The sequence below is a fragment of the Cnephaeus nilssonii genome (assembly GCF_951640355.1).
Source record: "Cnephaeus nilssonii genome assembly, chromosome: 15".
NCBI lineage: Eukaryota > Metazoa > Chordata > Mammalia > Chiroptera > Vespertilionidae > Cnephaeus > Cnephaeus nilssonii.
In genome coordinates, this window is record NC_137086.1 from 19,655,389 (window position 1) to 19,682,669 (window position 27,281).

A 27,281-nucleotide genomic window follows, 5' to 3' on the forward strand; every position below is an offset into this window, starting at 1 on the left:
CGGAACGGCCGCGGCGTCTCCCGGGCAACCGGACGCTCAGGCCCGGCGCCGCCGGGCGGCTCGGGAGCCCGTTTCCCCGCACACGCGCCCCGCAGGGCAAGGCCGCCGCCCGCCCTCTCCATCTCCCCGGTGACCTCCCCGCGAGCCGGGAACCTCCGCGTGGGGGCGCCCCGGCAGTTTCTCCCCCGAGAGCCCCGAGATTCCCTGAAAGCGGCGCTCAGGAAGCACTGTCATCACCCCAAGCCCCGCTCCTCCCCAAGGCTGCAAAAGCACTAACATCAGCACCTGTCAACGCCGAGCACGTGTCCGCTTTCATGCCTGCCTGGGCATAAACCCTCAGTTTGCTAGATTTTTATTATCAGTCACTACTCTTCGGTCCTGCTTTATTGCCCAAATAATTTTTCAGCAAACTTCTGTAGGCTTATGGTATTTTTTTTGCTGCCCTTTTCATAATCCAGTAAGCATGGCACTAGTACTGGGGCTGATTTAGAAGGAGAGACATGTTTGCCCCCCAGTGGGGGAAGCAAGTCAAGCAAACAGTGTCATGAATGGTATACGGAGGTAAATTGGAAAAAAATGCATTTTTGGGGCAAAGCTTACCTTCTTGTTCCCAAGACGAACTTAAAAAATACTGCTATGAATGAGCATAAACATACTTTAACATCAGCAAGAGGCTCTCCACCATGCTCAGATTCAGGATGTCCCAATTTCCATTCTTACCTCCTTTTCCTCCTCTATCTTCAATTTTCTTCAATTTGCTTAGAAATAGGCTCTAATCTCTTGTCTTTAGAAAACAAAACCAGAAACCAAATATATTTCCACTATACTCAAATCTACGTAAACTCACATCTACCCATTTTTACCCTTATCATGTTATAGAAAATTTTCAGTAAGGATACAAGTGGTTGCCTGTTTACAAACCCAACAGCCTATTTTCCCTTTAATGTTGTATTTGATCTCTGCAGTTTCCAAAAACGGTTGATTACTAGAGCTACTTTTCTCTGGAGGTAGCTCTTCACGGTCAGGCCCATCCTGGTTCTCCACCTTCAGGGCATTACTCTGCGCTATGCACCCCAAGCTCAGCTGCATTTAACACACAGCAATTCTGCATATGTTTTAGCCTAGCCCAGTGGTCGGCAAACCGCGGCTCGCGAGCCACATGCGGCTCTTTGGCCCCTTGAGTGTGGCTCTTCCACAAACTACCACGTGCAGGCGCGCACGTACAGTGCGATTGAAGGAGTACCCTAATTAAGTTAATAACAATGTACCTACCTATATAGTTTAAGTTTAAAAAATTTGGCTCTCAAAAGAAATTTCAATCGTTGTACTGTTGATATTTGGCTGTTGACTAATGAGTTTGCCGACCACTGGTCTAACCTACAGCACCTACTCTGGTTTTTCCCTGCACTTGATAAACTCTTTTCATTTACTAATAACCCAGTTTGTATTTAACTTTCTACGTAAAGGCTTTTCCTTTCCCAAAGCAGAATTAGGCACAACTTTTTGTACCTCTTTTTAAGTTTATCTTTAGTCACCCAAGTGTGCCCCTTGAATACTGGGAATGATGCCTTTTCCATCTTTTCTCCAGTGACAGTAATGCCTGAACACACTGTAAATGATTATTAATAGATGTTGGTTAAATAATCATCTCATAAAAGTAAAAAAAAGTCTTTGTAATGAGTTTTAACTAGACTTATTTAATAAGCTTTAACTGTAAATTGATTTTATACAAATCCTTTGAACAAGGAAAATGCTTTTTAGTAAAGCAAAAAATTAAGACAGTAAGTTAATTTCTCTTATTGCAAAGGGCCAGTGAAATCAGAATTTGAAGTTCAATTCCCAATTGGAGAAAATAAATCTAATTCTGTGTAATACATAGTTTAGCACAAGTTAAGTGTTAGTTCTATCACTTATTACCAATATTCTTAGGCAAGTTGTTTAAACTTTCTGTGCCTCAGTTTCTTCATCTGTAAATTGCCATGAATAATACCTACATCACTGGGCTGTTCTGGGCTTCAGTGGGAGAATCTATGTAAAACGTAGTATAGCGCCTGGCACACAGATACATGTATTGGGTACATATTGTTACTACATCACATATCAATCCTTTGTCCCTTAAGTAATACTCTTAGTGTGTACCCATTATTTTGGATAGCACACACTGTAATCTTTCTCCCAGTAATAGTAAAAACTGGTGACCTAGCTGTCCTTTCTTGGTCTCTACTGAAATCAGTGACATACTTGCAAGCTGAATGATGCCAATAGACCCTGAAACAACTGGTCTCATTCTTCTCAACACCAAGATTTAAGAAAGTAGCTAACAAAATAAATAACGCAAACCTCAATGAAGGTAAAATAGATTGTTTCAAACATTTGAGTGACTCTCTTCCTTTTGAGTGAATAAAAATCCTTCATCAAGTTACTGGGTGGAGACCCCAAATTTGCATTTTTAAGTGTCATTAAAGATGATTTTTTTCTGAGGCATGTGATCCTTGGACCATACTCAAGAAATACTGATTTAAATTCAATGCTGACCCTGGGTTCTCACGCAGGGTTATACATCAGAATTACTTGTACTACTTTATAAAAATATAGGTTACTGGGCCTCACCTCCAAAGAATGATTCTAGGGGTCTGTATTTTTAAAAAGCCCCTGGGTAACATACAACCAGTAGTATACCATATTTTCTGGAAATATTTATAAGTGATTGACAGTTAAATGTGATGGTTAAATTTTTTTCTTCAGATGTGACCCTTTCTATAACTTGCAGGATTTAGAAACTTGGAAAAACAGTGGCCCAGAAAAAAGATCAACAACCTTAATCAATAAATGCCAAGAGCAGATCTTGATTTCTCAAAAGTATTTTCCATGAGTCTGTTTTTCAGCAAATAGATGATGTTACACTAGTAAAGATGTGCTTTTAAAAGTTATTATTCAGTCATTAATGCTAAGATTGGCCACAATGTATTTGTTTGGGAAAAGTGATAAAGGTACACAACTGCTCTGATCACTAACATCTGTATGATTTAGAAGCTACATTTCTAGTCAAGGAGACTGTTCTAGAGTCAAGTAACTTGTCCAAGGTCACAACAGGCAGTGGCATTAGCAAGAGTAGAAATGGTGCTTTGTGACCCCCCCGTCCAATTCTTCCCCCTTCCTTACCTCAGAACTGTATTCCCCAACAGTCTCCCTTCCTTTCCCTAACCCAGGAGTCAGCAAACTTTCCATAAAGGGTCAGGTGGTAAGTATTTTAGGTTCTGTGGGTTATATAGGTTTTTTTTTTTGCAACACTACTCAACTGTGGTGCCAAAGCAGCCATAGACAACAGTAAATGAATATCTAATATCTAGTGTGTTCTAATAAAGCTTCATTTACAAAGTCAGATGGTGAGTGTGAATGGGCTGAGGTATGTTGTCTGACAACACCTGCTTTAACCAAAAGACTATGATTGTTTAACTCATTTTCCCAATCAGGAAGCTGAAGATTCTACAAAAGACTTCCTTTTCTCAAATGTGGGAATATTACTCCCTTATGAAATTGAGATGACAGATTAGAAAAAAAAGAGATGATCTGAGGTACCAGAATGAATCCTTAAGGATTTAATGCAGAATATAATTTAAAAACATTTTTTCTCGGTATATTTTAGTCTTACTATATGTAGATGAAGCCAGATAACAAGCTACTATACAACAGCATGTTAAAAAAAACATGTTTATTTTACACTATGTACAATCAGGAACATATTTAAAAGCATTGTCAATTAAAATAAATGAAGACCATAAGTCACAATTTAGTTTGTTCTTAGTGTATATACTCACATTCTATATAATAAAAGGCTAATATGCAAATAGACCAAACAGTGGAACAACCGAACAACCGGTCGCTATGACGTGTCCTGACCACCAGAGTGCGAGTGCAGAACATGGCGGGCATCGGCCACGGCGGGATGGTGAAGCAGGTGAGCGGGGGCGCCAGACCGAGGTGGGGTGCCAGTCACTGTCATCAGGGCGAGCCTCTGGTGGTTACTGAAAATTCTTTGCTCCTTGTGAGCCTGGTCCTGCCTGGCGCTCGCACCCACTGCCAGCGCCGGCCCCGCTCGCACCTGCAGCCAGCACCGGAGCCACTGCTCGGACCTGCTGCCGGTGCCCAGCACCAGTCCTGATCACTCGGCGCCATCAGCGGGTGCGAGTGATGGCTGCCGGCCCTAATTGCCCTGAGGCTTCTCCATCTCCCCCCCCCCCCCCCCCCCCCCCCCGCTCCTGAGGCAATTGGGGCAGCAGCCACCGCTCGCACCTGGTGACGGCGCCAGCCCCAACTGCTCCGCGCCATCAGTGTGTGGGAGCGGAGGTGGCGGAAGACAGGGGACCCGGGGCTACGGCAGCAGGGGCCAGGCCGGGGCGCAGAGGATGAGCAGAGACCCGCCCCTGTGCCCAACGCAGCCTCGCGACCCACAGTTCCTTTCAAGGTGCACAAATCCTCGCACTGGGCCCCTAGTTAAACTACCAAGACCATATACGAAAAAAGAGCCAAGAGTGTGCATTCTGCTAAAACTTGGTATATACATATTCCATTGGAAGAAAGCAATAAAAAATGACTTGAACCAAAATAAGTTCCTGTGATGTGTAGTAACCATTATACTGTTTATATGAGGTAGTAACTAAATTATTTTGGCCATGTGTTAAACTCTAAATCAAAAGAAATAGGAAAATGATCATAAAATAAGGCCAACAAAAGTAAAAATTCCACTAGAAATTTGAACCACTTCACTCTATGGAATGTTACAGTTCTTCAATGTGATTATATGAAATGTTTAGTGTGGACTCTTTAATAATGCTAATTTATTCTTTGTGCATACTGTAATTCAGACAACTGCAGTGTTATATCATGGTACCGCTATTCTGTGACTCAAAATTTTTTCAAAGGTATTGTTTTTAAGCACAGACAAGCAATCTTACAGATTCTGCTTAAATATAAAAAGACCAGTTACTACAACAGGTGGTTAATTGGTTTGTTTCACATAGAAAACAATCCAAATACATTTAAAAAAGATGTTGTGGAGCCAAATGCATATTGACAATGTCACAGCTTACTTTTGTGACTTACTACATCACATATCAATACTTTGTGCAAATATAAACACCAGTGTACTTGCATTAAAATTAAAAAACAAGATTATAAAATGATTACAGCCTCCATAATAACTTTAAAAGTTACAAGATTTATATTCATATTACTAAATTACATATAATAAAAATACAATAGTGTTAAATGTACTATTTCATTGCCAGCATCCCATTTTGTAATATAGTCACACCAAGAGTATACTAAAGAATTCTTAAAATATTAACCCCAACTGCATTTTCATCAACATTTACATTTGTACAGATAAGACACTTGTACATCTCATAAAAGTACATTATCTACATAAATTCTTAGTGTATGTCTTTAGCAATATGAAGTTTTACAGAAAAATACTGCCTATATGTACAAAGATTACATAACAATGAATTAAGCACTTGTGTGGTTCAATATGCTAAATATATCCATACCACTTAAAACAAAAGCTTTCCCCATCTTGCCTCATGCCACAATAAGTTACAAGTAACGAGCCAGGTTACGCAGCCTCTGTACAGCTTCAAGCATCCATCAGTGTTGCAGCGGTAGTGTTCCTTCTTCATAGTTAACTGTCAAAGCACGTTTCTCAGTAACTGTTTTCATGTCCCGCCAGGATGTATAAATTGCTATTTGCTGTGGGGTTATCAGTTGGCCTACTTTCCAAAACTACGACCCTAAAAGTAATAGACAAACAAAAAACAGATAACAGTTATTGGTTATTCGTGAAACCAATGCTAACAGGAAAATTTCCCATTGCTTCTTCATTGCATGCCTCTATAAATGCTGCTTATTTGATTTTTTTGGACAGAAGTCACTCGTAAATCACTATGGTTAAAGAGCCAGTTTAGCTCTGGGAAGTAATTTTGCTATGCACCACCTCCCACTGCTATTAGGAATAATGTGGGGAAACTTAATTTATTAAAATTTCTAAAAACAATTTATAGTTCGAAAGTCAGAACATAAGTCAGAATAAAACCCCAAATCCTATTTGGCACTAACATAAAATTTCTGCTTGTTAGCATACTGTATTTCCATCTTTCTTGCGCTATAAATTATAGTTTAGATAGTATATTTAAAACAAAACTATTACTGACAGATCTATATATTCCTATTTCTTGGAAGATCAGTCACATTCTCAAAGGCTTTAAAACTTTGACTTGTGAATTCTAATTGTGTGAAAATATACTGTTGAATATATTACTGTAGAAATTTCAATTCTCTGGAAAAAGAAACCAGTTTCATGCTGGATTTATAAAACACTATGTTTAGTACTATGTATATAATACAACCCCTTTCATACCTGTCAGATCCAAGCAGTCTGAAAATTCTTGTGCTATCTGAAATTTCTTGTGTGACCTGTTCAAATTAAAGACATAAAGACATAACAATGTCTACAGGCATTTAACTTATTGCACTCCGGAAAAGAAACATTCCTGTGATGGAAGCAGATCCCTGCATGACTGTGAATTTGTTAAGTCGACATATTGGTGCATCAATTTGTCAGTTTAGGAAAAATTGTGGCTAATTTTGAATTAATCATAAAATAGGAGAGTAGGAAAACCATTTACTGGTTAAATTATGGAACCCAAGGGGAAATTTTAAAAGCAAAGCACCTAGTCTGTTGTATTCATCAGAAACCCTTTGTCGGTTGTTGACAGCCAGGCTGCTGCAGCAGTAGCCACTTGGACCTGGTCCTTCTACCTGAAAGGCTGCAGTGCGGTCCGAAGGGACAAACTTAGGACTTGAGTGTGAATCCCAGTTCTCCCACTTACTAGCTGTGACACTGCACAAGGTAAGTCATTTGCTGGAAACAGCTTTGCCTTCTGCAAAATGGGATAGAAAATATCTACGTGGTAGTAGTATTTTGCAGTGTTTTTATAAGTATTAGTGGGTATAATGCCTCGCTAAGGAGTGCTCAATAGATAACGCTTTTCCCCGTTTCTTTTCCAGTCTCCTGAAATGATATTTCCCATATTCTCCAAGAAGTTCTCACCAGTTGGGGAGTTAAGAATAAATCTATAAGAGAAAAAAACTCCCCCACTATTTACTGACCGCAAAACATTTCAAATTATAATGTTAGTAACTTCTCTCCAAAATTTGGTAGGCTGAGAAACAATTTGATTTTGAAACGAAATTTATTTCATCAGCACTGCTACAATCAGTTATTGTGGAAACACCAGGTATTCTTAACTTTGTTTGTAACCAGCACACTTGAAGGATACAGGCTAGAACATGCTCACTCAGTGAAAGTGGCGCATCATGCCTGATCTTCAAGGTATTTTGGGGTTTGCCTACGAGGGACTGTATTCAGTAAGGGATGCTTGTGTAATCTGAAAAAGCCTGTCAGGTGATTTTTTGGAACCAACTCTTCTTTCTTTTTTTAAAACAACCCTCTTGTATCCTGCCTAGGATGCCTTTCTTTCGCTGTCTACTGTTCATTAGCTGCTGACTGTTCTTACCTCCCTGTTCTGTTCCCTCAGGCCATTTTTAAACATCTTCCCTCTTGTGGGAATTGCTACTAGATACACATTAACAGCAACCTTTCTGGAATATTTACCATAGGCCAGGCATTATGTCAAGCACATTACATGCTTCCTTTCATTTAACCTTTTTTAATTAAGTTTTTTTTTTCAATTACCCTTGGCATTCAGTTTTATTTTAGTTTCAGGTGTATAACTTCCATTTAACCTTAACAAACCTATGAAATAAGTACTATTTTGTTATCCTCAATTCACAAATGAAAAAAATAAAAATATAAATGATATACCAAGGTCATAGTTACTAAAGCGCAGAGCTGAGACTTGAACTCAGGTGTTGTGACCCTGACCCAAGCCCACCATCTCTGGGCTAGACTGTTTACTTTGTTCGAAGACAGGCTTTGAGCTGAATGACAATTTAGGACATAAATGGACTCTTTTCTTGCTTGAGGCACCTAAGGTTCTCCTTTCCCTCTAATGTTCAAGTAAGAGCTATCCTACCGAGACTGGCTTGGGGTACTAGAAGAATTTTTGATGATTTTACTTTAGAATATTCCAGGCAAGTAACACATCTTGTTCATGTTTATAACCCCAGGATTCTCTGGTGTAAATGTTGAACTGAACTGAATATGTCACATGACTTGGAGTTCAATTATTCCTGTAGTTAAGTTAAGGAAGGAAGGACTCAGACTATACAGCTAAAGGTTAATAAAAGAAAAGGGAAAAGGAGCAAAGAATCTTATAAATGTCAAGTGAATAAGGGTAACAGAAATAGGAGGCAAGCTGGCTTCAAGGGAAATGGAGACGCTTTGCTGTTATAGACTGCACTGGTCATTGTTTCTGAAAACCAAGTAGAAAGTGGCTCATGACAGAGCCAGCATCAGCACTCTTGTCTGTGGTGAGCCGGCAAAGCCATGGCATACTCAGCCCCAGGGCGCCTTTATGTGCCACGCCAGCTTAGCCAGGTTCAGTGACCCTGAGGGGGGCGGCTGAAAGGCTTAGAACAGACAGACAAGAGAATGAAAGCTGGGTCTGGGTGGGACGCTACTTCCTGAGAGACAGCGCCACGATTACAAGCCGTGTCTTTATTTTATAGCCGATGCCACGAGGCAAAGTAAGAGTGTGGTCAAGATGTTTACAGCATTCTCGTGGGTTTCAATCCTACTCAATTACATGCACCTGATCAAACTTTGTTTACTTGCAGCCTATATCACTTAGGCACGTGGGGTCACCTGTTCGGACCAGAGGTTCAAGCTTACAACTACAGCTGTTGGCTATAATTGTGCTGGGAGGGCTCTGCCCTCCAGGCTGGGACTTGCACGTGGCCACGAGAGGACTGTGCCCTCTCAAGGCTTGGACCTGTCCAAACACTGTGACCATGCTCCACACTTGTCCCAGGTGATGGTCTGGGAAAGTTGAGAGAAAATCACAGTTGGCTCACTTTCAGCAGTATTAGGAAGTTCTTGTTCTGAATATAAGAGTGATTGATTATCTGGAAGCACATGAAATAGGCACTAAAATTGTTTTAAGTAGATGGGGAAAGAGAGGTGTCTTTAAAGTATGTGCTATTACTTTTATCACTAGACTGAATACAGTAAATATTAGTAAAGTTAGCAAATCAAGTATTCCCTGTACCAGAGACATTTTCTAAAGTGAAATAAAAGTGTTTGATGTAGAATTTGATAATGCCTCGATTATTTAATGGATGCAATTTTTAAGATGACTTACCTCATTAGATCTAAAACTTCTACCTTGCATTCCATGTTTCCAGAAAGCTAGCACACTGTCTTGTAGGCAAACTAGCAGGCAAGAACAGCTCAGTTACTGTTAATAGTACAAAGTTCAACTGATAAGCATCATTTCATCCCTCTCTGTCTCGCATAGCAATATTTCAATTAGTAACTAATGTCAATCACTCCATATTTATATGGCATCTTTACCTTTAAAATAAAAAATACTATATAGAATTTAGTCATCTTTTTTACAAGAAAAAAAGAAAATTTACCAAAAATATTTGTTAAAGAAATTTCTTGATAAAAAAAAAAAGGTTTATCTTTTTTTTTTTTTTTTTTTTACCCTGGCTATGTGTTTTTAAATATGGATTACATTTTAACATTTTGAGCAGATGTCCCTTAAAACTGACTTCTTATCATCAGCATTTGCTTTCGGGAGAGAGATGTTCTAGTTGGAGGAAAGAGTAAAAATAGAACCAGGAAGAAGACAAATGAAGTATCTGTCCTTGGCCCTAACTTCTGCCAACAGACATACATGCAAATGTCTTTATCTTACTGCTAAAGGACACCAGAGAAATTGTGTATAGTTAAACACTGAATTACCCTTCATTCATTTTCCCTAGCACTATCTCATATATGATAATTTCACCTTATTTTTCCTGAATGTAATCATTTTAGAATACTAATTATGTAAGAAATCCCTTCTCGGAAAAAATTCTTGTCAAACAAAATGTAGGAAGGAAATTCTATATACTACTTAAAACTTTCTGATTGGCAGATATAAGCAAAAAATACAATAGAGTATATTAACTAAAATTTAAAGTACTCATAGGAAAATTAGAATAGAAATTCATAATTTTATGAAAAATAGTTATTTTTCTTGAAAGTACAAAATCTATAAAGAAGATAATGTTATTTGGGTTGTATCATAGTTATTAAGCTATTTTAGAGAATGTATGAAAGTGAAGACTGATATTGACTATTATATCCAATATTTTAAAAAAATGAGTCCTTAGTAATATATTTTTATAATTTTGGGTAATTAGCAAATAGATTATTTTAAGCGACTAATAATACAATTAAACAAAAATACAAAACTGTGACTTGCCTATTGATTCAATCTGGAAATCAAAGGTGAGTTCTGATGATAATTTTCTGCTAGATTTTAATCTTCCTTGGAGATTTACTATTTTTATACAACCTAGAGAGAGAGAGAAAAAGTCACTTAGAAACTACGGTAAGAGAAATGTTATTAAAATAAGATGTACATAAATAAAAACTTACAATCCAAGCACACAAGAATGGTATCTCTCTCCAGTTGGGTTACGTGAGTAACACTTGTCTGTGGAGTATCTGTAAACAAACAAACTCAATCAACTTATAGAAAAAAGGAATTATCAGAACACAGAACATTAAAAATAAAGGAATTCTGAACATCACTGAATTTGAAATGGACATACATTTTCAGCTACACACAGTGGCTGAGCTAGGTTGCTTGTGTTCAGACTCTGATGCAAGAGCTAAACTATGTGAGTGCTCAGTGGAGTACTAACTACAGTCATACTATTGGCGGGCGATATAATTATTTTTATTCATATGCGAAATCAGAGTCTAATCTTCTGCATTATTGTTATAACTAATTTTTTATTTTAAGCTCAAAGGCCAGGGACTATTATTATATGGCAGTGTCTAGCACATGCAATAAATATTTATTGAATGAATGAGTCAGTGAGTGGAACAAATTACTTTGAGCACTAATGAGTTTAAAAAAGCAAGTATTTTGAAAAGCATGACGTACTACCAAAATGCAAAGAGGCATTATTTTTGTTATAATGATTTATCAAACTTCTTACAAACTGAAAATGTTCAAATGACTTGATTTTCCATCAAGTAAAATGTAGGATATTCCAAGCTTTGTATGAACATCAAAACTGAAATTGCTGAGTACACTCAAGTTTGGGAACCATTGGTTGTTTTATTTATTTATTTATTTATTTATTTATTTATTTATTATTTTTAAAAGAATGTCTCACAAAACAGTGGAATACACCTCTGAAGACAGGAGGCAAAATAATGCTAGCTCTGTGAATTGTCTCTTTTTCTCGTGCGAATCCATAAACTGCCATAGAGCAACAGAAAGAAACTCAATGAGAAGACGGAACCACTGGTTATGTTTTAAAAGTGTCAAACAAATGACTGTCTTAAATCAAGTCATCTTCCTTTTGCCAGTTTAATAAGTTACTCAAGATTGGGTTTTTATGCACTAATGAGAGAGATATATATATAATACATTTATTTTGCCTAATGAGAAATATTAAATTTATTACTTATAAATCGAGTATATGTATTGGCCTTACTAAGTCAATAAACATCACAAACCTGATTCTGTAAACCACGAAGAGGTAGAATTTGGATTGACTGTTTCAAATCGAACCACCTGGTTGAAGTCTCTCCCTTTACTGACACCAACACAAACTAATGGGTACTCCTGTTCAGGAACCACCAGCATTTCAAACATTCTAAGTGGACAGGGTATAGGAAAATCTATGTGCTGGAGAAAGAAACAAAAATATGTTAAACAAAGCAAAACAAAAGCCAAATAATTTCACGAGAACCCCACTCAGAATTTTTAGTGTGATGAAATATACAAAACAGATCTCTATTATAAATATTGCTTCTTGTCACAGAAACTTGGGGTATGCAGACAAATTCAAATTATGAAGTATCTTTATGAAGATTTTAAATTTAGCACTGCAAATTTTTCAAGTTAAAAATTACTTAATTTTAGGATATTAGGCCTGGAGGGGAACTTATAAATCACGTTCCAACCCTCTCTTTTCAGAGGTGAAAACTGAGACCCAGAAACTGGGTGACTGGCCCATGGTCCCCCAGCCCTTTGTGGCAGAGTCCTGTCTCCCAACTCAATGCTGCTTCAGCAATACGCTCTGCCTTCCTATCCAACTGAGCAAAATGGTTCAGAAAACAGGAATGCAAATTAGCAAGAGACACTCCTCTATAAGTGTGGTCAGAAAAAAACACACACGAGAAACTGAGTCCCATATCTCAGAGTGGTTATATTTAATAAATTAACTTAGTTATAATGCAGCCATTTTAATTTTACATAACATTTAAAATTACTTCTATATTGCTATAAAGAGGTTCAATGAGATCATATTTTTAAAGTCTGAAAAACACTAATTTCATTAATAATCATCAGGGAATAAAACCATGAGATACTATACATACCTACCAGAATGGCTAAACTCAAAAAGAACAACAATAACAAGCATTACTCAGAGGAGCAAACAAATGCTCATTCTCTGATGGTGGGAGTATAAACTGGAATTGACCACACTGAGTAATGATAGTATTTGTTGATGGTGTGCACTCCTTAGGACTCTGCAATAACACTCCTTGTGATATGTTCTGGAGAACACGAGTACACACATGTGTAGGGGATTTGTGGCTGGGCTTTAAAGCTCTATGTGCACCTGTTGCTCCCACCTCCCTTCCTTCCCGGTGACTGCTGGAGAGCCTTCACCAACACTCTCCAAAACCCCTCTCTGTTTTCCCATTACCTGGGGGATGCATTGGATACAATCTGTCATATTTTTAAGAAGGTGAGACATTTCAAGTAATTCTCTTTGAAATGTGGTAAGAACAGTAAAGCATCGAGAAAATAATGCTTTTGCTTAATTTTGTCAGCAAATAAGAAAACGGACAGATTTTGAACACTTCTGCTTAGCTTCCAATCCTAAGGAAGCAATGTGGAGGGGTCACTGACAGAGAGGATTCCTGTGCAACCGTTTTAAATCCAGCTGCTGTTGGTGACAGCTGTTGAGGGCAGTGACTGTATCTTATTCATCTCTGTCTCTCTAGTTAAACAGCACTGTGCCTGCTTTGTAATAAGAACTGTTTTTTTTTTGAGAATGTCTTTAATTTATAAGTTTTATTTATGATAAAAATTGTTTAGTGAAGCAGAAGCTTTGTCAGAAATGTCATTAGGAGGAAGGAAGGATATAGAAAGCATAAGAATCTTTTTGAACACATCTGATAAGAGCTGTAGTGTAGAAACATCATAAATACTTATCAAAATAATGTCAAATATAGGAACAAAACATACAAATAGTTTTGAGCAGAGAGACAGAGAAAGAAGAGTTGGACTGAGATTAAAGGGGGTAGGTAAGGGCCTGTAGCTCAGGGAATTTAAGCGAGAATTCTTGAGGGAGTCTTGCAAGTAGAATTGTACTGTCAATCTACTATCTTAAAATACTAAGAGATAAAAGGCTCTGGAGACATGGGAAGCTTAAACAGTGCCCACCCCCGTTTTCTCTGTGCCGGGTGGATGACACAAGGAAGCACGGCCCTGACTAACGAAGCCAAAGTGAAATGTTTCATAACTTAATCTAGACAAAGGAGCAAAGAAAAGAGCTTTAAAAAATTCATTTGGAATTTCCTTGGTGTGACTAAGCCTGTACTTCACAGTTTTTCCTCAAATTTGTTATAGCTGAGTAATATTAAATATTTTTAAAAATATTCATTAACTAGCACTGGTTGGACGTCATCCCATGCACCGAAGGGTTGCCGGTTCAATTCCTGGTTGGGGGCTCAGTCCCAGGTCAGGGGCGTGAGGAGGCAGCTGATCAATGTTCTGCTCTCACATTGATGTTTCTCTCTCTCCCTCCCTCCCCTCCCCTCCCCTCCCCTCCCTCTTTCTCTCTCTCTTCCCCCCTTCCTTTCTCTCTAAAAATTAATAAAAATATTAAAACATATACTCATTAATTCAAGATTCTAGAGACGCCCAGGCACAAAACCAAACCAAACAACCATCCAAGGGAAAGCCTGGGCAAATGAATAGGTAGGCATATAATCAAAATAAATAATTTTCCCTCATACGGTATCCCCTGTCCTCAGCCCTTGGCCAAACAACAACCTGTAGGTTGTTTGTCTACGTGATGGAGCAGGTCAAGCAGAGAACATATTCAAGCATTTCCCTGCTCTTTTAGCACATATTCTTGACCCGATCAGACTCTATACAGATTTGCGATACACTATTTCTAGCTCTTACTGCCATATCCCTGCACTATTTCTCTAGCGTCTTAAAAAACTTTTTTCAGGCCAAGTGAGTTCCTTACAACTGGGCAGATTTCCACTACCTTGCCACATAATCCAAAATCATTAACTTAACTTGAGAATTAACTGGAAAAAAAATTTTTTTTGAATGAACAGGAAAACAAGCTTAACTCAGCTTTTATATTAAGAATGACTTAGGATGACTTTCATGCTTACCTTAATTAACATGAATTTCTGCATTGGTTCAACCCATTCCAATAGAACGATGCTAGTCTGAAGTGCCCCACATAGGTATTTATGACCTGTGTAAGGATTTCTCACTGTGGAGGCAAAAAAATATAGTAAGTTCTCTTATGATACAAAGTCCTTACAATAATAGTTACATGCTCCAAAAACAAACAAATAAAAGCTGGCTGCCAGTTCAATTTCTTAGTTAAACTACAGGATGCAAAAGAAATACTGCCTCAGGGAACATCATGAAACTCCCTCATCACTTGCACGATTTTTGTTTGTCTGCACAAATGAATTTGCTGGTTGTTATGAGACCTGGGGGCAAGAAGAAAGACTTAGGTCTTAAGGTAGCAGAAAGATTTGGGGAGAAGTTGCCAAATCGATAGGCTATAGCACATTTAGGGACAAGTGATTCAGGGTGTTTTTAGTAGTAATGTTCAGAGGCAGTAATGCTTTGGTTATAACAATACGATGACATAAATCATATCTCAAAATACAGATTTACAATAATGAAACTGAATTGTCTAAGAGTTTTTTAAGGGAAGAAAACTAATTTTTTTTTTTGCTTTTGCTATATGCAAATAAAACAGCTAGTTGTTATGGGATGAGTGAGGAAGTTAGGATAGAGGTATGTAAATAGGGAAATCTAACCTTCACAGCATAAGGTTTCACACATTAAAGGTATTAAAATACATGCTCACTGACTATATGCAGTCTCATAAGCCATTACAAAGCACAATGGTGAATGGTAAATAATAGGTACTTTGAAAAATAGGGTGTCATAAAGTGCTGTAATAAAAAGTTATCCTACTTTCTCCATTTATCCAGTCAATAAATTATTTGCAAAACAACTGTTTTGTGCAAGGTATTATATTAGGTTTAGTTTACATGAAGACAGAATTCAAGACATTTGTTACTTGGGGGATGGGGGGGTGGGGGCGGGGAGAAAATCCTATTGCTGGCAGAATGCCCTGGAGTACTACTTTTTACACTCGGTTTAAAAATAAGCCCCTTCCTGTTTTCTTGTCCACTTTGTGAAGCAGAAGAACCATATATGATTGGACAGTTCACTTACCAACACAACACTTCTGACACCACTTGGTTTCAGGGATTTTTGCTGATACAGCAAATTTCCTAAATGTAAATGAATATATAATACATGTAGGTAAAGTGAGTATATGGTAATGAAACTGTTATAGTTCAGTGGAGAAGAAATTAGTTTTTCCAAAATTGGTGCTGACATAATAGGTCATTTATTAAAAACCAGAGGCCTGGTGCACGGATTCATGCCCCAGTGGGGTCCCTCGGCCTGGCCTGTGCTCTCTTGCAATCAGGGACCCCTCGGGGATGTCGGACTGCCGGTTTCGGCCTGATCCCCACAGGCCAGAGGGACACCACCGGTGCATGGGCACTGGGCCTCTACTATGCATATAAGATCTTTGATTAATCTCCTCCCACCCTCTCCCCTCCCCTTGGAGATTCATCAGTCTGTTCCATGTTTCCATGCCTGTGCATTGAGCATCTGCCCCCTGGTGGTCAGTGCGCAACATAGCTACCGGTTGAATGGTCGCTTAGGCGTTTATATTTATAGATAAGAGTAAATTGGGTCTCTTTCTCAATCCACCCTTTAATAAATTCTAAATGGATTAAAGTTTAATATGAAAAACAAAACTATCAAATATTTAGATTGTAGAAGAAGATGACCTCGGGATTTCTTTAAAAAATGCAAAGAGGACAAATCATACAGGAAAATATTGATAATCTTTAATTGACATTTTTCCACAGAGGCATCTCAAGCTACAGGTGGCATTCAATTTGGTGAATGAACTTGTTGAGAATACATTAAGAACTCTGGTTCACAAAAAGTTACCACTGAGAAAGTGAAAAGGTAAGTCACAAACTGGGAAATGATCTTTTTAGCACATTTTATAAATTTAGGCTATGTAAAAATTTGTGTTATCACTAAAACAATTTATAAGAACTTTTTATTTAGACATTTTTATTTCTCTACTCAGAAAAAGTGGGATGTAGATTTTTCTGCAAAGTACTTTAGGATATTTGCAAACATTAAAATTTACTGTGTAAAAATCCATTTAAAATTGTATTTTTAAACTACAATTTAAAAAAAATCACAGTCAAATATCCTTTATAATAAAAGTTAATATAATAAGACTGCTATATATCTTTTATAATATAAAGTTAATATAATAAACTACAATATAAAAGTTAATATAATATAAAGTTAATATAACAAGTGGTGCAATCCTCAAATTATACTCCTCCATGTCTGTACACATATTTAAACTTTTAAATGTGTAAATGCGTCACAGATTCGAGGTCATTACTCCATACTATTTTTTTTTTTAAAATCAGAGTTGTGTTTTGCTGGTAATAAAGCCATACTGGGAAGAATTTTACATTTATCAAGTAATCTAATTTATGATTGATAAATTATAAAAAATGCCTCTTTTATACATGCTGGAGTATCATACAGTTTAGAGCAAAACAAAAATTCCCCACATCCTTAAGCAAACTGCTTGAACCAAAGTCCTTTTGAGAGTTTAAAAAATCTGAACCAAGCTCCTGACAGATTCCAGGGGTATCATAATCTTCCTGGTTCACACTTGTGAACTTGTCCCCCGGCTCCCAAGGTTAATAGCTAAGGGGTTAGGTTACTGAATTGGTCAAAACCCAGGAGGATTAACCGACTACCAGAATCTGAAAGACCATAACGAAGAACACATGTGAAAATACATTACTTCTTATAATTTTTTCATTATACATAATTTCAACTAACCCAAACTGAGTGCTTTTTCAACTTCTATAGTGTAACTACTTATTAGAGTGACTTAACATGTTATGTTTAAGGATGCAAACAATTAGATGTCCAGTTACCTTGGCAGTATTCTGTCAGGGAGTTTGTGTGCTGGAATAGCAACAGGTAGCTTTTGCATTTGTCTTGCATAATCAAAAAGCCCTGGTAAATTATGGGAATAAAGCTGAGAAGCTTTACCTGTAGAGAAAAAGAAACATAATGTAAAAGCTAATAATACAAATAGGAACAATTGTAAGGTACTTAAACACTAAAAGACTTACCAGATATTGATAGTAAGCAATTGTTCATTACATACAACCATGTACACCTTCGGGGAAATAGCTGATAAAAAAGAAAAAAAAAGCACAAAGTTTACAAAGGATATTAGGTAACAGTAATGTAATATGTGCATATTAACCTAAGCTGTCATATCAATAGGTCAGTTTTTAAAAAAGAAACTTATTTTGAATAGAAATTCATTTTACAAGGCATTTAAAACAAGATGACATACACAAATACACATTTATATGGGAAGGAAAAAATAAATTAGCAGGGCAATTTCATTAGCTAAGTCTGAACATGCTATGATTAGCTCAAATCTGGTTTATGATAAGGACTAGGTAATCCCAAACTCGTAGGAAAAGAACATTTTTAAACAGTATCTATGCCTTTATCTTGGTTCTAGGGTTAAACAGTTAAGACTCTCTTGTGTACTTCCCCCAAATGTTCTTATGTATGCATATGAACCGCAGGGCTTTGGGAACAGAAGGATAGAAGGATCACACTACAGTGGAACATAGGAAATGGAAAACTAGGCGTAGAGGAAAAATGGCTGAGAGAACATGATAAAAACTTACAAACCATAAAGGATACCTATGTGGAATCCATTACTGAAATCTAGTACTTAAGAACTGAGAGACATCTCTGAAAGCGTGAGAGTGGTTAGTATTTAGGGCAAAGGGAATTCTATGGAACACAGTCCATGTACGTTGAAGAAAAAGAGTAACTGCTCTCATTTGGATACTTCATCATGAGCATCAGTGGGTCTCAAAGTGGTCCTTGTAGCAGCATCATAAGCATCACCTGGGCATTTGTTAGAAATGGAAATCCCTGGACCTCACTCCAAACTTACTGAATAGAAGTTCTGAAGGTGGGCCCAGCAATCCGTTTCAACCAGCCCTTCAGGGAATTCTGATGTGCAGTGAAGTTTGAGAACCACTGGTGAGTGTAACCAAAGCATTCTGGTTTAACAAGCTTAGACACTGGCTTTGCTCTGGAAATTCCTACTAGGCTGTTCCAAAACAGATTGGCTGAGGATGGGGGATGGTGAGAATGAAGAAATAAGTGAGGAAACATATCAAGGCCTCTAAGGACATTAACCTCTGCCTCTCTTGCAACCTTCTACTCATGGTCATTAATGGTCCATTTCAAATGTTTCTCCTCATCTCCCGCCCTGGAGGTGCTAGTGACTTCTGCCTCTGTGGCCTCTACCTTGTACTACATCTAACTCTGAGGGTGCAGTTATTCGTTTATGTGTCTGTTTCCTCTATTAGATCATGAACTCCTTAAGGGTAAGGACTAGTGCTGTGAGTGTATCTGCCGTGCCTGGCAAACAGAACATGCTTTAGGAAGGTTTTATCAATGAGAGGCAGCAAATCACAGACTTTAAATTATTTATCTAGTGGCTACTTATAATAACTTAAATATAGAATAACATACCTGTTCCATTGATGTTTCATGAAGTTCATTAAGATTCAAGGTATAAATCCCTTCTTCGGCACCAAATATCAAGTACTGATCTGAAATGACAAAAAGAATTCACTGATTTTGAGATACATCACTTTAAATTTATAGTCTAAAATTAAGTAAATATGCATTAGAAAAAAATAACTATGAATTATAAGAATTACATATTTTTTATTTTAATGTGTATAAGTGGTTAGACACTCTAACTTAATGAACTGAATTATATGCAAATATTACTACTCTCAAAGCAGTGAAGAAACTTATGTAAAAAACATTTTGAAGAGTGGCATGCTGGACTTCTCACTCATTGGAGGGTGCTAAGGAGTGGCAGAGAATCTGCAGTTCCTTTTTAAAAATTCCTTAGGATCATGTGCAACTGACAGAATGTAAATCAAGAACAGCTGATACAGATTCAAAATTTGTGCAATGGACTATGACTATCATAAGCACTAATATAAAAAAAGAACTGACTTGTTCCCATTTAAGAAGTTCACTAAAACTTGGATACTTGCTAGAGTACTTGATATCTTCTAGAAAATACCAGAAGTTTGGTCATGGTCCTGTTTGGTCTGTTTTTACAACATACACTTCTCCAGATTAAACTGAAGTACAGAGGACAGCTCAGAATGCGTGAGCACTCCAGCACTGCCCAGTGTTCAGGATTAGTTCTGGTATTTGCAGGCACAGGCTGTGGTCAGACAACTGAACTGGCTTCAAGCTGCAGCTCTACCACTGAATGGCTGGGACCCTCTGAGTGTCATTCTCTCTACCTGTGAAATGAAAGGACCTATACCTTGGATTTTTAAGCTTTAGAGAGAATGTGTGTGTGTGTTTCTATGTATATCTTATATAGTTACTAAGATAGGTATTATATATACAGTCTTTAGTGCCTAATGACAACTATTCTTATTATGACCCCTTTTAAGGTGAGAGATCCTCTAAAGTGGTCACTAGATCCTGAATCCTCAGTAGTTGAATTCCTTTAGCAATGGCCATGTCTAAAGCACAGATATTGAATGACTGTGCTGCAGAAAGGAAGAAACTTTCCTGGGAGGAAATTAAGGTGGCAGAGAGTGCATGGTTTCACTATATTGATATAGTGACTGCATGGCGAAAAATTTTTAAAAAAAGACTTTTTATTGATTTTTAGAGAGAAGAAGAAGGGAGAGGGAGAGGGAGAGGGAGAGGGAGAGGGGGAGGGGGAGAGAGAGAGAGAGAGAGAGAGAGAGAGAGAGAATAACATCAATGTGAGAGTGAGACATTGATTAGCTGCCTCCTGCACACTCCCTACCAGGGATTGAGCCCGGAACCCGGGCATGTGCCCTGACCAGGAATTGAACCGGCGACCTTTGGGTGTGTATGGGATGATGCCCAACCAACTGAGTCAGGGATACACAGTAAAATTTTAATGTCATGTGTCACCTCAAGCACTGCTAATAGCATAAAAAAACATTTACCTTAAAATGTTTTTAACTGTAACAAAAATTTTCTCAGAAAGATTCAGAAAATCAAATCAAATGCTTTCATGGCCTCAAGTTTAAAAAACAATTAGAAAGATAACAGATAAAAACATATAGTATTACCTCTGGTATCGGGGTTTATCCATGATGTTGCACAGTGAATTTTCAAGGGACACCCATTAAAAACCTTTGAAAAACAAGCACCCATCTAGAAAAATGAAGAATAACCAAATTAAGATACCAAGCCATAGTCCTTTGCCTTACAATGGCACCTCAAAGGGTCCAGGCACAACAGTGAGTGTCAACTGACACAAGATTTTAATTAAAAGAGTTATTTTATTTTCTCTATCTTCTCAAATAAACGAAGCAGTGATAGCAAGCAATTCTGACCAATAATTTATGCACAGAAATATTACTTACACATCAAGAGCAACGTAATATTCCCTGGTAAGAAGAAAATGATAATCTCTACAAAGGTGAAAAATTTTCTTATTTGGTTCTATGAGCCTAAAGTCAGTGAATTTAATATTACAAAGAAAAAGAGGTATGATTGATTTAAAAATTCATATATGTACTTCAATATCAAAACATACAAATTTACTTAAAAAAGAATTGAGCAATCTAATGATTTTCCCTGGAAGGATTCAACAGAAAAGCTTTGTTCTTTGATGTTGATATTTATTTATTGAGGCCATTTACAAATCTTTCAGAAAGTACTTTATAATGAAAATCAGTATCACTCATTTTAACTTTTTATCTTCAAAGAGTAAAACATTAATTTTCAGGTAAGAATAAATACAAATAAGAAAGCTTCCTCATTTAGTCACATTTACTACCAACAACTCGTGAGAAAAAGAACATACAAATATTTGGTCAGAAGAGCACTGTGCTATCACTTTGTATCAGTAATGTTTTCTTTACAAAAGTGGAGATAATCCAGAGTGGGGAAAAAGGAGGCTTATAGTTGTTTGTATGCAATATCACATAATAATTAATAAATAATCACACAGTAATAAACTCCTGTGTTTTGTGTAATCACAACGGTAAACCTACTTTTGCCCCACCCTGTACTCTGAGAAAACACATCACTAGTTGATTATAATGGATTAAAAATATTAACATAAAATATATAAATCTTAAGATTTCCTTTATCTTCAAAAACATGCCAACCAATATTTTAAAGGCTTTTGTACCAAAAAAAGAATGACAGCCAGGCAATACCATGAGGTGGCAGTATACTGTTAAAAATGTTTTTATGGTGTAGGGCAGAGATTATATCGCTTTACTAACAAGTAATTAAATTATCCATCAAGATAGCTACCAAAAGTCATATGTTAAGGTAATGCTAAACCCCCTAAAAATCCTCATGACAAAATGGGCTACAAAACAAACGAGTCTCAACTGTAAGCTGAGTTGTTAGTTGGCTCTATCTGGCGTTCCCTATGCATCAGCTCCTCCCCATGGACGGCATACCTGACTTAACAGTTTTATCTTGTAGCCAGATAGGAAATTTCATCTTTATTGTACACATAACTCTGCTAGACTTGGGAGCTCTTTAAATTCAAAGCTTCTTTTTATTTTGTAAGATAAAATATAGTTACTTAGATCTTTATACTAATTAAAAAGTAAAGTTAAAAAGTAACAAGGCTAAAAAGTATAGTTGGAAGGTTAAAAACTAGAAAAACTATGGACATCTAGTGTTACGTATGCAGTTTTGGATTATAGCTCTGTAGAAGTGAAAATGTAGTTCTGTCTGTACTAACCTAAAGCCACACTGAGTTAATATAATTTTAATCCTAGGAGAGCATGGTCTAATACAAAAACCCCACCTATAGCAGAATACATTACAGTACATCTAAGACAGTGATGGCGAACCTGACATGCGTGTCAGCACTGACACGCGTAGCCATTTCTGATGACACGCGGCCGCTGAGGCGGCCGCATGCTGAGGATGAAACATTTGCGAAATAATGTTTTTTCCTCAAAGTGACACACTACCCGAGTTATGCTCAGTTTTTTGGCGAAGTTTGACACACCAAGCTCAAAAGGTTGCCCATCACTGATCTAAGATCTAGTTGTTGGTCTCGTTAGAGTTGTAGGTCTTATTAGAGTTAGGTGAAGTTTTGTGATCTGGATGACTAAGACATTTAGGTCTCAGCTTTACTCTACAATTCGAAGTTTTGATAATTGAAAACACATTAGAAAAAGTGTTGTATCTACACCCTGTACTTCTATTATATCCGTGTGCCTTTTTCACATTCTTCAACAATATCTGCAAGGAAGATATTAATAAAGTTTGGAATAAAGGAACTTTAAAATGTATAATTTTATCTTGAAAACTACTTTTCAGACGTAATAAATTAATATTGAAATTACCAATCTTATAGATTTTTTCAACAATCATGGTGGTTCTTTCAAATAGGCAAATAATCTAACCAAAGGTACACATATAAGCAATTGTTTGTCATTGTATTGATTTTGAAAACTTGATATTTATACTTACATGCACTTTAGGTGTTGGGGGTAGACCGTTACTAATAGGCTTCTAGAAAAAGAACACATGCATGATTACACCTCTTTTGTTGCTGTTTGGTATAACAAACACACTTATTAGAATAAAATAGACAAATACATTCTTTTTGTAAAACAAAACACTGTAGATAAGGCTGAAGTTCCCTATAAATCTCCCACAGTCCACTTATTCCTAGTACCTGCGCCTCACAAAACCAGTTAGTGTCTATCCTTCCAAAACTTTCTCTAGCCAATAATATGCACTCATGTATTTGTGTATTCTTCCAGACTTTTTGTATATATTCATATAAATGCCCCCACAGAAAGTACTGTTTTTGTGTGTGTTTAAGAACGATAATAGTTATGCACTAATGTGCAACTTGTTCTTTGCCTTAATACTGGTCTTGGACAGCATTTCATACCAGTACATATAGATCTGGTGCATTTGTTTTAACTGCGGCACAGCACGACTATGACATAATTTAGCTATTCCCTAATTGGTATTGAGTATTTAGGTTACTTTCAATTCATTACTGTAACAACAACATGGAAACCATCACCCTTGCCTTACTATGCAATGTGTGAACGTTATTTTGTTTGTTTTTTAAACCTCACCTGAGGACTTTTTCCCCATTGATTTCCAGAGAGTGGAAGGAAGGGAGAAGAGAGAGAAACATCGATGTGAGAGAGACACATCGATTGGTTTCCTCCCGTACTCGCCCCTAAGCAGCTGAGGAACCTGCACCTGAGGTATGTGTCCTTGACCAGGAATTGAACCCACGACCCTTTGGTCCCCGGGCTGACGCTCTAACCACTAAACAAACTGGCCAGAGCTGTATGAATGTTTTTTTAGGGTATACCATGAGAAATGAAACTACTGGAACATGGGATCTGTACCTTTTACATTTTAGTGGATACCAACTGCCAAACTGTCTTTCACAATGCCCACATCACACCACACCCACCAGTAATACATGAGAGTCCTGGCTCCTATAGTCTCACAGACACTTAACAACATTTGTTATCAAACTGTAAAAAATATTTTGTCATTCATGTGCATGCCTCTGATTGCTAGGAGGGTTGAGAACCTTTCTAAAAAAATGTTTACTGGCTCTCTGTATTTGCTCTTCTGTACATTGTTTTTTCATATATTTTTTACTAAGTTACCTTTTTCTTATCTATTAGCTGGAGTTCTTGATATAATCTAGATTTAAATACTGCATCGAATATATATATTACAAATGTGTTCTCCTACTCTGTAGATTATCTTCACTTTGTTTACAATGTGTTTTATCAATTGAAGTTGTACATTTTGATTTATTCAAATATATTAACCATTGGTCAGCATATACTGATAATTACAAGAGCAAAAATAGCCCATATGCTCACCTACAATATTCTCAAGAATACCAGACATTTTCCCAATAGGCTACATTCCTAGAGTATATGATTTGTCCCCTGGAGAAAGAATCTCTTTGGGAGAGTAAGTATAAATTGTATTCAAGTCTAGATTTCTTTCAAGGTTAAGCTTAATAGCTTTTTAAGGAATGACTTGTATTTTTTTCTCCAGCTGACATAAATCAGAACTATTTAAATGATGCAACAAAATTAACTAAAAAGCTGATTTCATATTTTGTGATATGATACAAATATTCTGTGTAGTACCACTTATATGAGTAACTTTTAGACACTTCTGAAATTGACTATATACAATTTTACTTTGTAGATCTGTTTATGAGAATATATAGCCTGTTAGTGCCACAAATTTCTGATAACATTTTTTCCATTTGGCAAATACTCTATGTACTTATTTTTATATTTATGTTCCTAAATTACCTTCTATCATCTATTTTGTGAAATATTATTTTTAATTAGGGAGCTCTGAATGTTATAACTGTTCGATTTAAGTACTAACAGAATTGGCTGTAAATAAATTCAATAAGCTGCACAAATGGTAATCATGTTTCAGTATATCATGGATACTGTTTATCCTATGCTACAATCATGAAATATTTATTTCAGAATTACTAAGATTGTTAGTTTAACTAGGAGTTTCTATACTTCTTAAATAAGGTAACAGAAAAGCGAGTTAAAAATGCACATATACTACAATATATACATCTTTCAAAGGACATACTGTTGCAGAGCCATTAAGTGGCATTTCTGTACTACATTAGCAAGACTGCTAAAATTTAAACTGATGAAAGCAAAAAAGGCACTGCTCAGTTGAAAAGACTATTAATCCCATTTCTGAAGGACACTTTACCCTTTTGTTAAAAATGTCATAAATTTCACAAATTACAAATGGACAACCCTAGTCAAATGCCTTAATGGAATTATTAAAAACAGTATGTCATATTCTATCGTGAATTCTTTAACAGTTAAACAGCTACAGTACAAAGCCTCAACACTGCTTACTGTGCAAAACCACAGCTATATGCACATAAACATATTAAAGGTACTATACATTTCTATAAAATTAACAACAAATATTAGCATACACTAAGACTCAAAAATATTGGCTCATCTCATGATCATATTGGCATCTGCTGAATTGGGGATTTTAAGAATTTTTTGTTGTTTTAAATTCTATGACAACAGATTTGTCTTCTGATGATGAAGAGCAAATTCCTTACAAATGTTAAAAATTTTTAATCTCCCTGATAAATATTATTTGTTTTAACTAGAGGTCCAGTGCACGAAAATTTATGCACTCAGGGGGGCGGGGGGGAGCGGAGGGAGTCCCTCAGACCAGCCTGCGTCCTCTTGCAGTCTGAGACCCTTGGGAGGATTGTTCACCTGCCGGCTTAGGCTCTGCTCCCAGGGGGGATCGGGCCTAAGCTGGCAGTCAGACATCCCTCTGGCAGCCCAGGAGCAATCAGTTGGACATCCTTAGTGCTGCCGAGGAGGCGGGAGAGGCTCCTGCCACAGCCGCTGCACTTGCAGCCATGAGCCCGGCTTGGGGCTGAGTGGAGCTCCCCCTGTGGGAGCACACTGACCACCAGGGGGCAGCTTCTGCGTTGAACATCTGCCCCCTGGTGGTCAGTGTGCATCATAGCGACCGGTCGTTCCGCTGTTAGGGTCAATTTGCATATTATCCTTTTATTATGTAGGATTATATAGGATAGTTACGTGTTTTATCTTGCATTTATAACAGATAGCTTCTACGGCTAATTTCATCTTTTTTTCAAGTGATATCTACTAGAAAATAATCTTAATTTTTCTTCCTTGTTAGCTATTCCAAGTAAGAGTAGTAATATCACAAACTGCATAATCTACAGTTAGAAATTTATCCTAGGGTAGAAGCTATAGTTTTCCTTATCTGTCCATGTCCTTGTTTCCTAAACTTCCTGACACCGTAAAAGGGACTTTTAAGGAACAATGAAAAAAATAATAGTTATTTTCTGAACAATCACAAGAAGACTGTTTACTTGCATGCAGGCCACAAATTGGCCTAAATAATTCAAACAGAAAGCCATCATTTAAGTTTACTATAGAGCAAAGTTATTTTTTTAAAGATTTAAACAATCCATATTATTATAAATTCACTAAAATACCAATATAATTAATTATAAAACATACAATTGCTGTAGCTCACTAATTATAATCGCAAACCTAACCTAATAGTGAAAACGAAAACCAATACAAGTAGACTTTATGCATATAAATACCTACTGGTACATCTTTCTTTTCTTTCCTTGAAAGGTTTGTTCCTCTATGTTCAGTCTGTTGTTGATATAATGATCCATCTCGTTCACCATTTAACTGGAAGGAGCCCACTCCATTTCCTTCAATAAGATATTTAAATATATTAAAAAAAAAGGACTAACTTGCACTCAGAAAATGTAGGAAAGAAAAATATCTCTATGACAGTTTCAGCCTTCATTTGGGATCACCCAATTAGAATATTTAGCACTGAATTAAGAAGTCTTACATATGTGCTCTTCTACTTATATCTTTACTAGAGGCCCAGTGTACGAAATTCATGCGGGGGGGGGGCGGTCAGGGTCTCCTCAGTCCAGTCTGCACCCTCTCCAATCTGGGACCCCTCAGGGGATGTCAGACATGCCTCTCACAATCCGGGACCGCTGACTCCTAACTGCTCACCTGCCTGCCTGTC

General features: G+C 37.1%; 1 protein-coding gene across 4 annotated transcripts in view; it reads right to left on the reverse strand.

The window, feature by feature from the left end:
* Positions 1-3,626: 3,626 nt before the first annotated feature.
* Positions 3,627-27,281, reverse strand: part of MAP4K3 (mitogen-activated protein kinase kinase kinase kinase 3) — a 119,147-nt gene continuing 95,492 nt past the window's right edge. For all 4 annotated transcript variants that reach the window (XM_079792258.1, XM_079792260.1, XM_079792257.1 and 1 more), the window contains 14 exons: positions 26,837-26,949; positions 23,154-23,195; positions 20,774-20,858; positions 19,164-19,243; positions 17,726-17,786; positions 17,525-17,642; positions 15,705-15,763; positions 14,615-14,718; positions 11,705-11,876; positions 10,610-10,678; positions 10,434-10,526; positions 9,321-9,391; positions 6,416-6,471; positions 3,627-5,789 (listed from right to left, as the gene is read on the reverse strand). In XM_079792258.1, the coding sequence (XP_079648384.1) occupies positions 5,702-5,789; positions 6,416-6,471; positions 9,321-9,391; positions 10,434-10,526; positions 10,610-10,678; positions 11,705-11,876; positions 14,615-14,718; positions 15,705-15,763; positions 17,525-17,642; positions 17,726-17,786; positions 19,164-19,243; positions 20,774-20,858; positions 23,154-23,195; positions 26,837-26,949 (1,211 nt within the window). In that variant the 3' untranslated portion in view covers positions 3,627-5,701. The remainder of the gene's footprint in view (positions 5,790-6,415; positions 6,472-9,320; positions 9,392-10,433; positions 10,527-10,609; positions 10,679-11,704; positions 11,877-14,614; positions 14,719-15,704; positions 15,764-17,524; positions 17,643-17,725; positions 17,787-19,163; positions 19,244-20,773; positions 20,859-23,153; positions 23,196-26,836; positions 26,950-27,281) is intronic.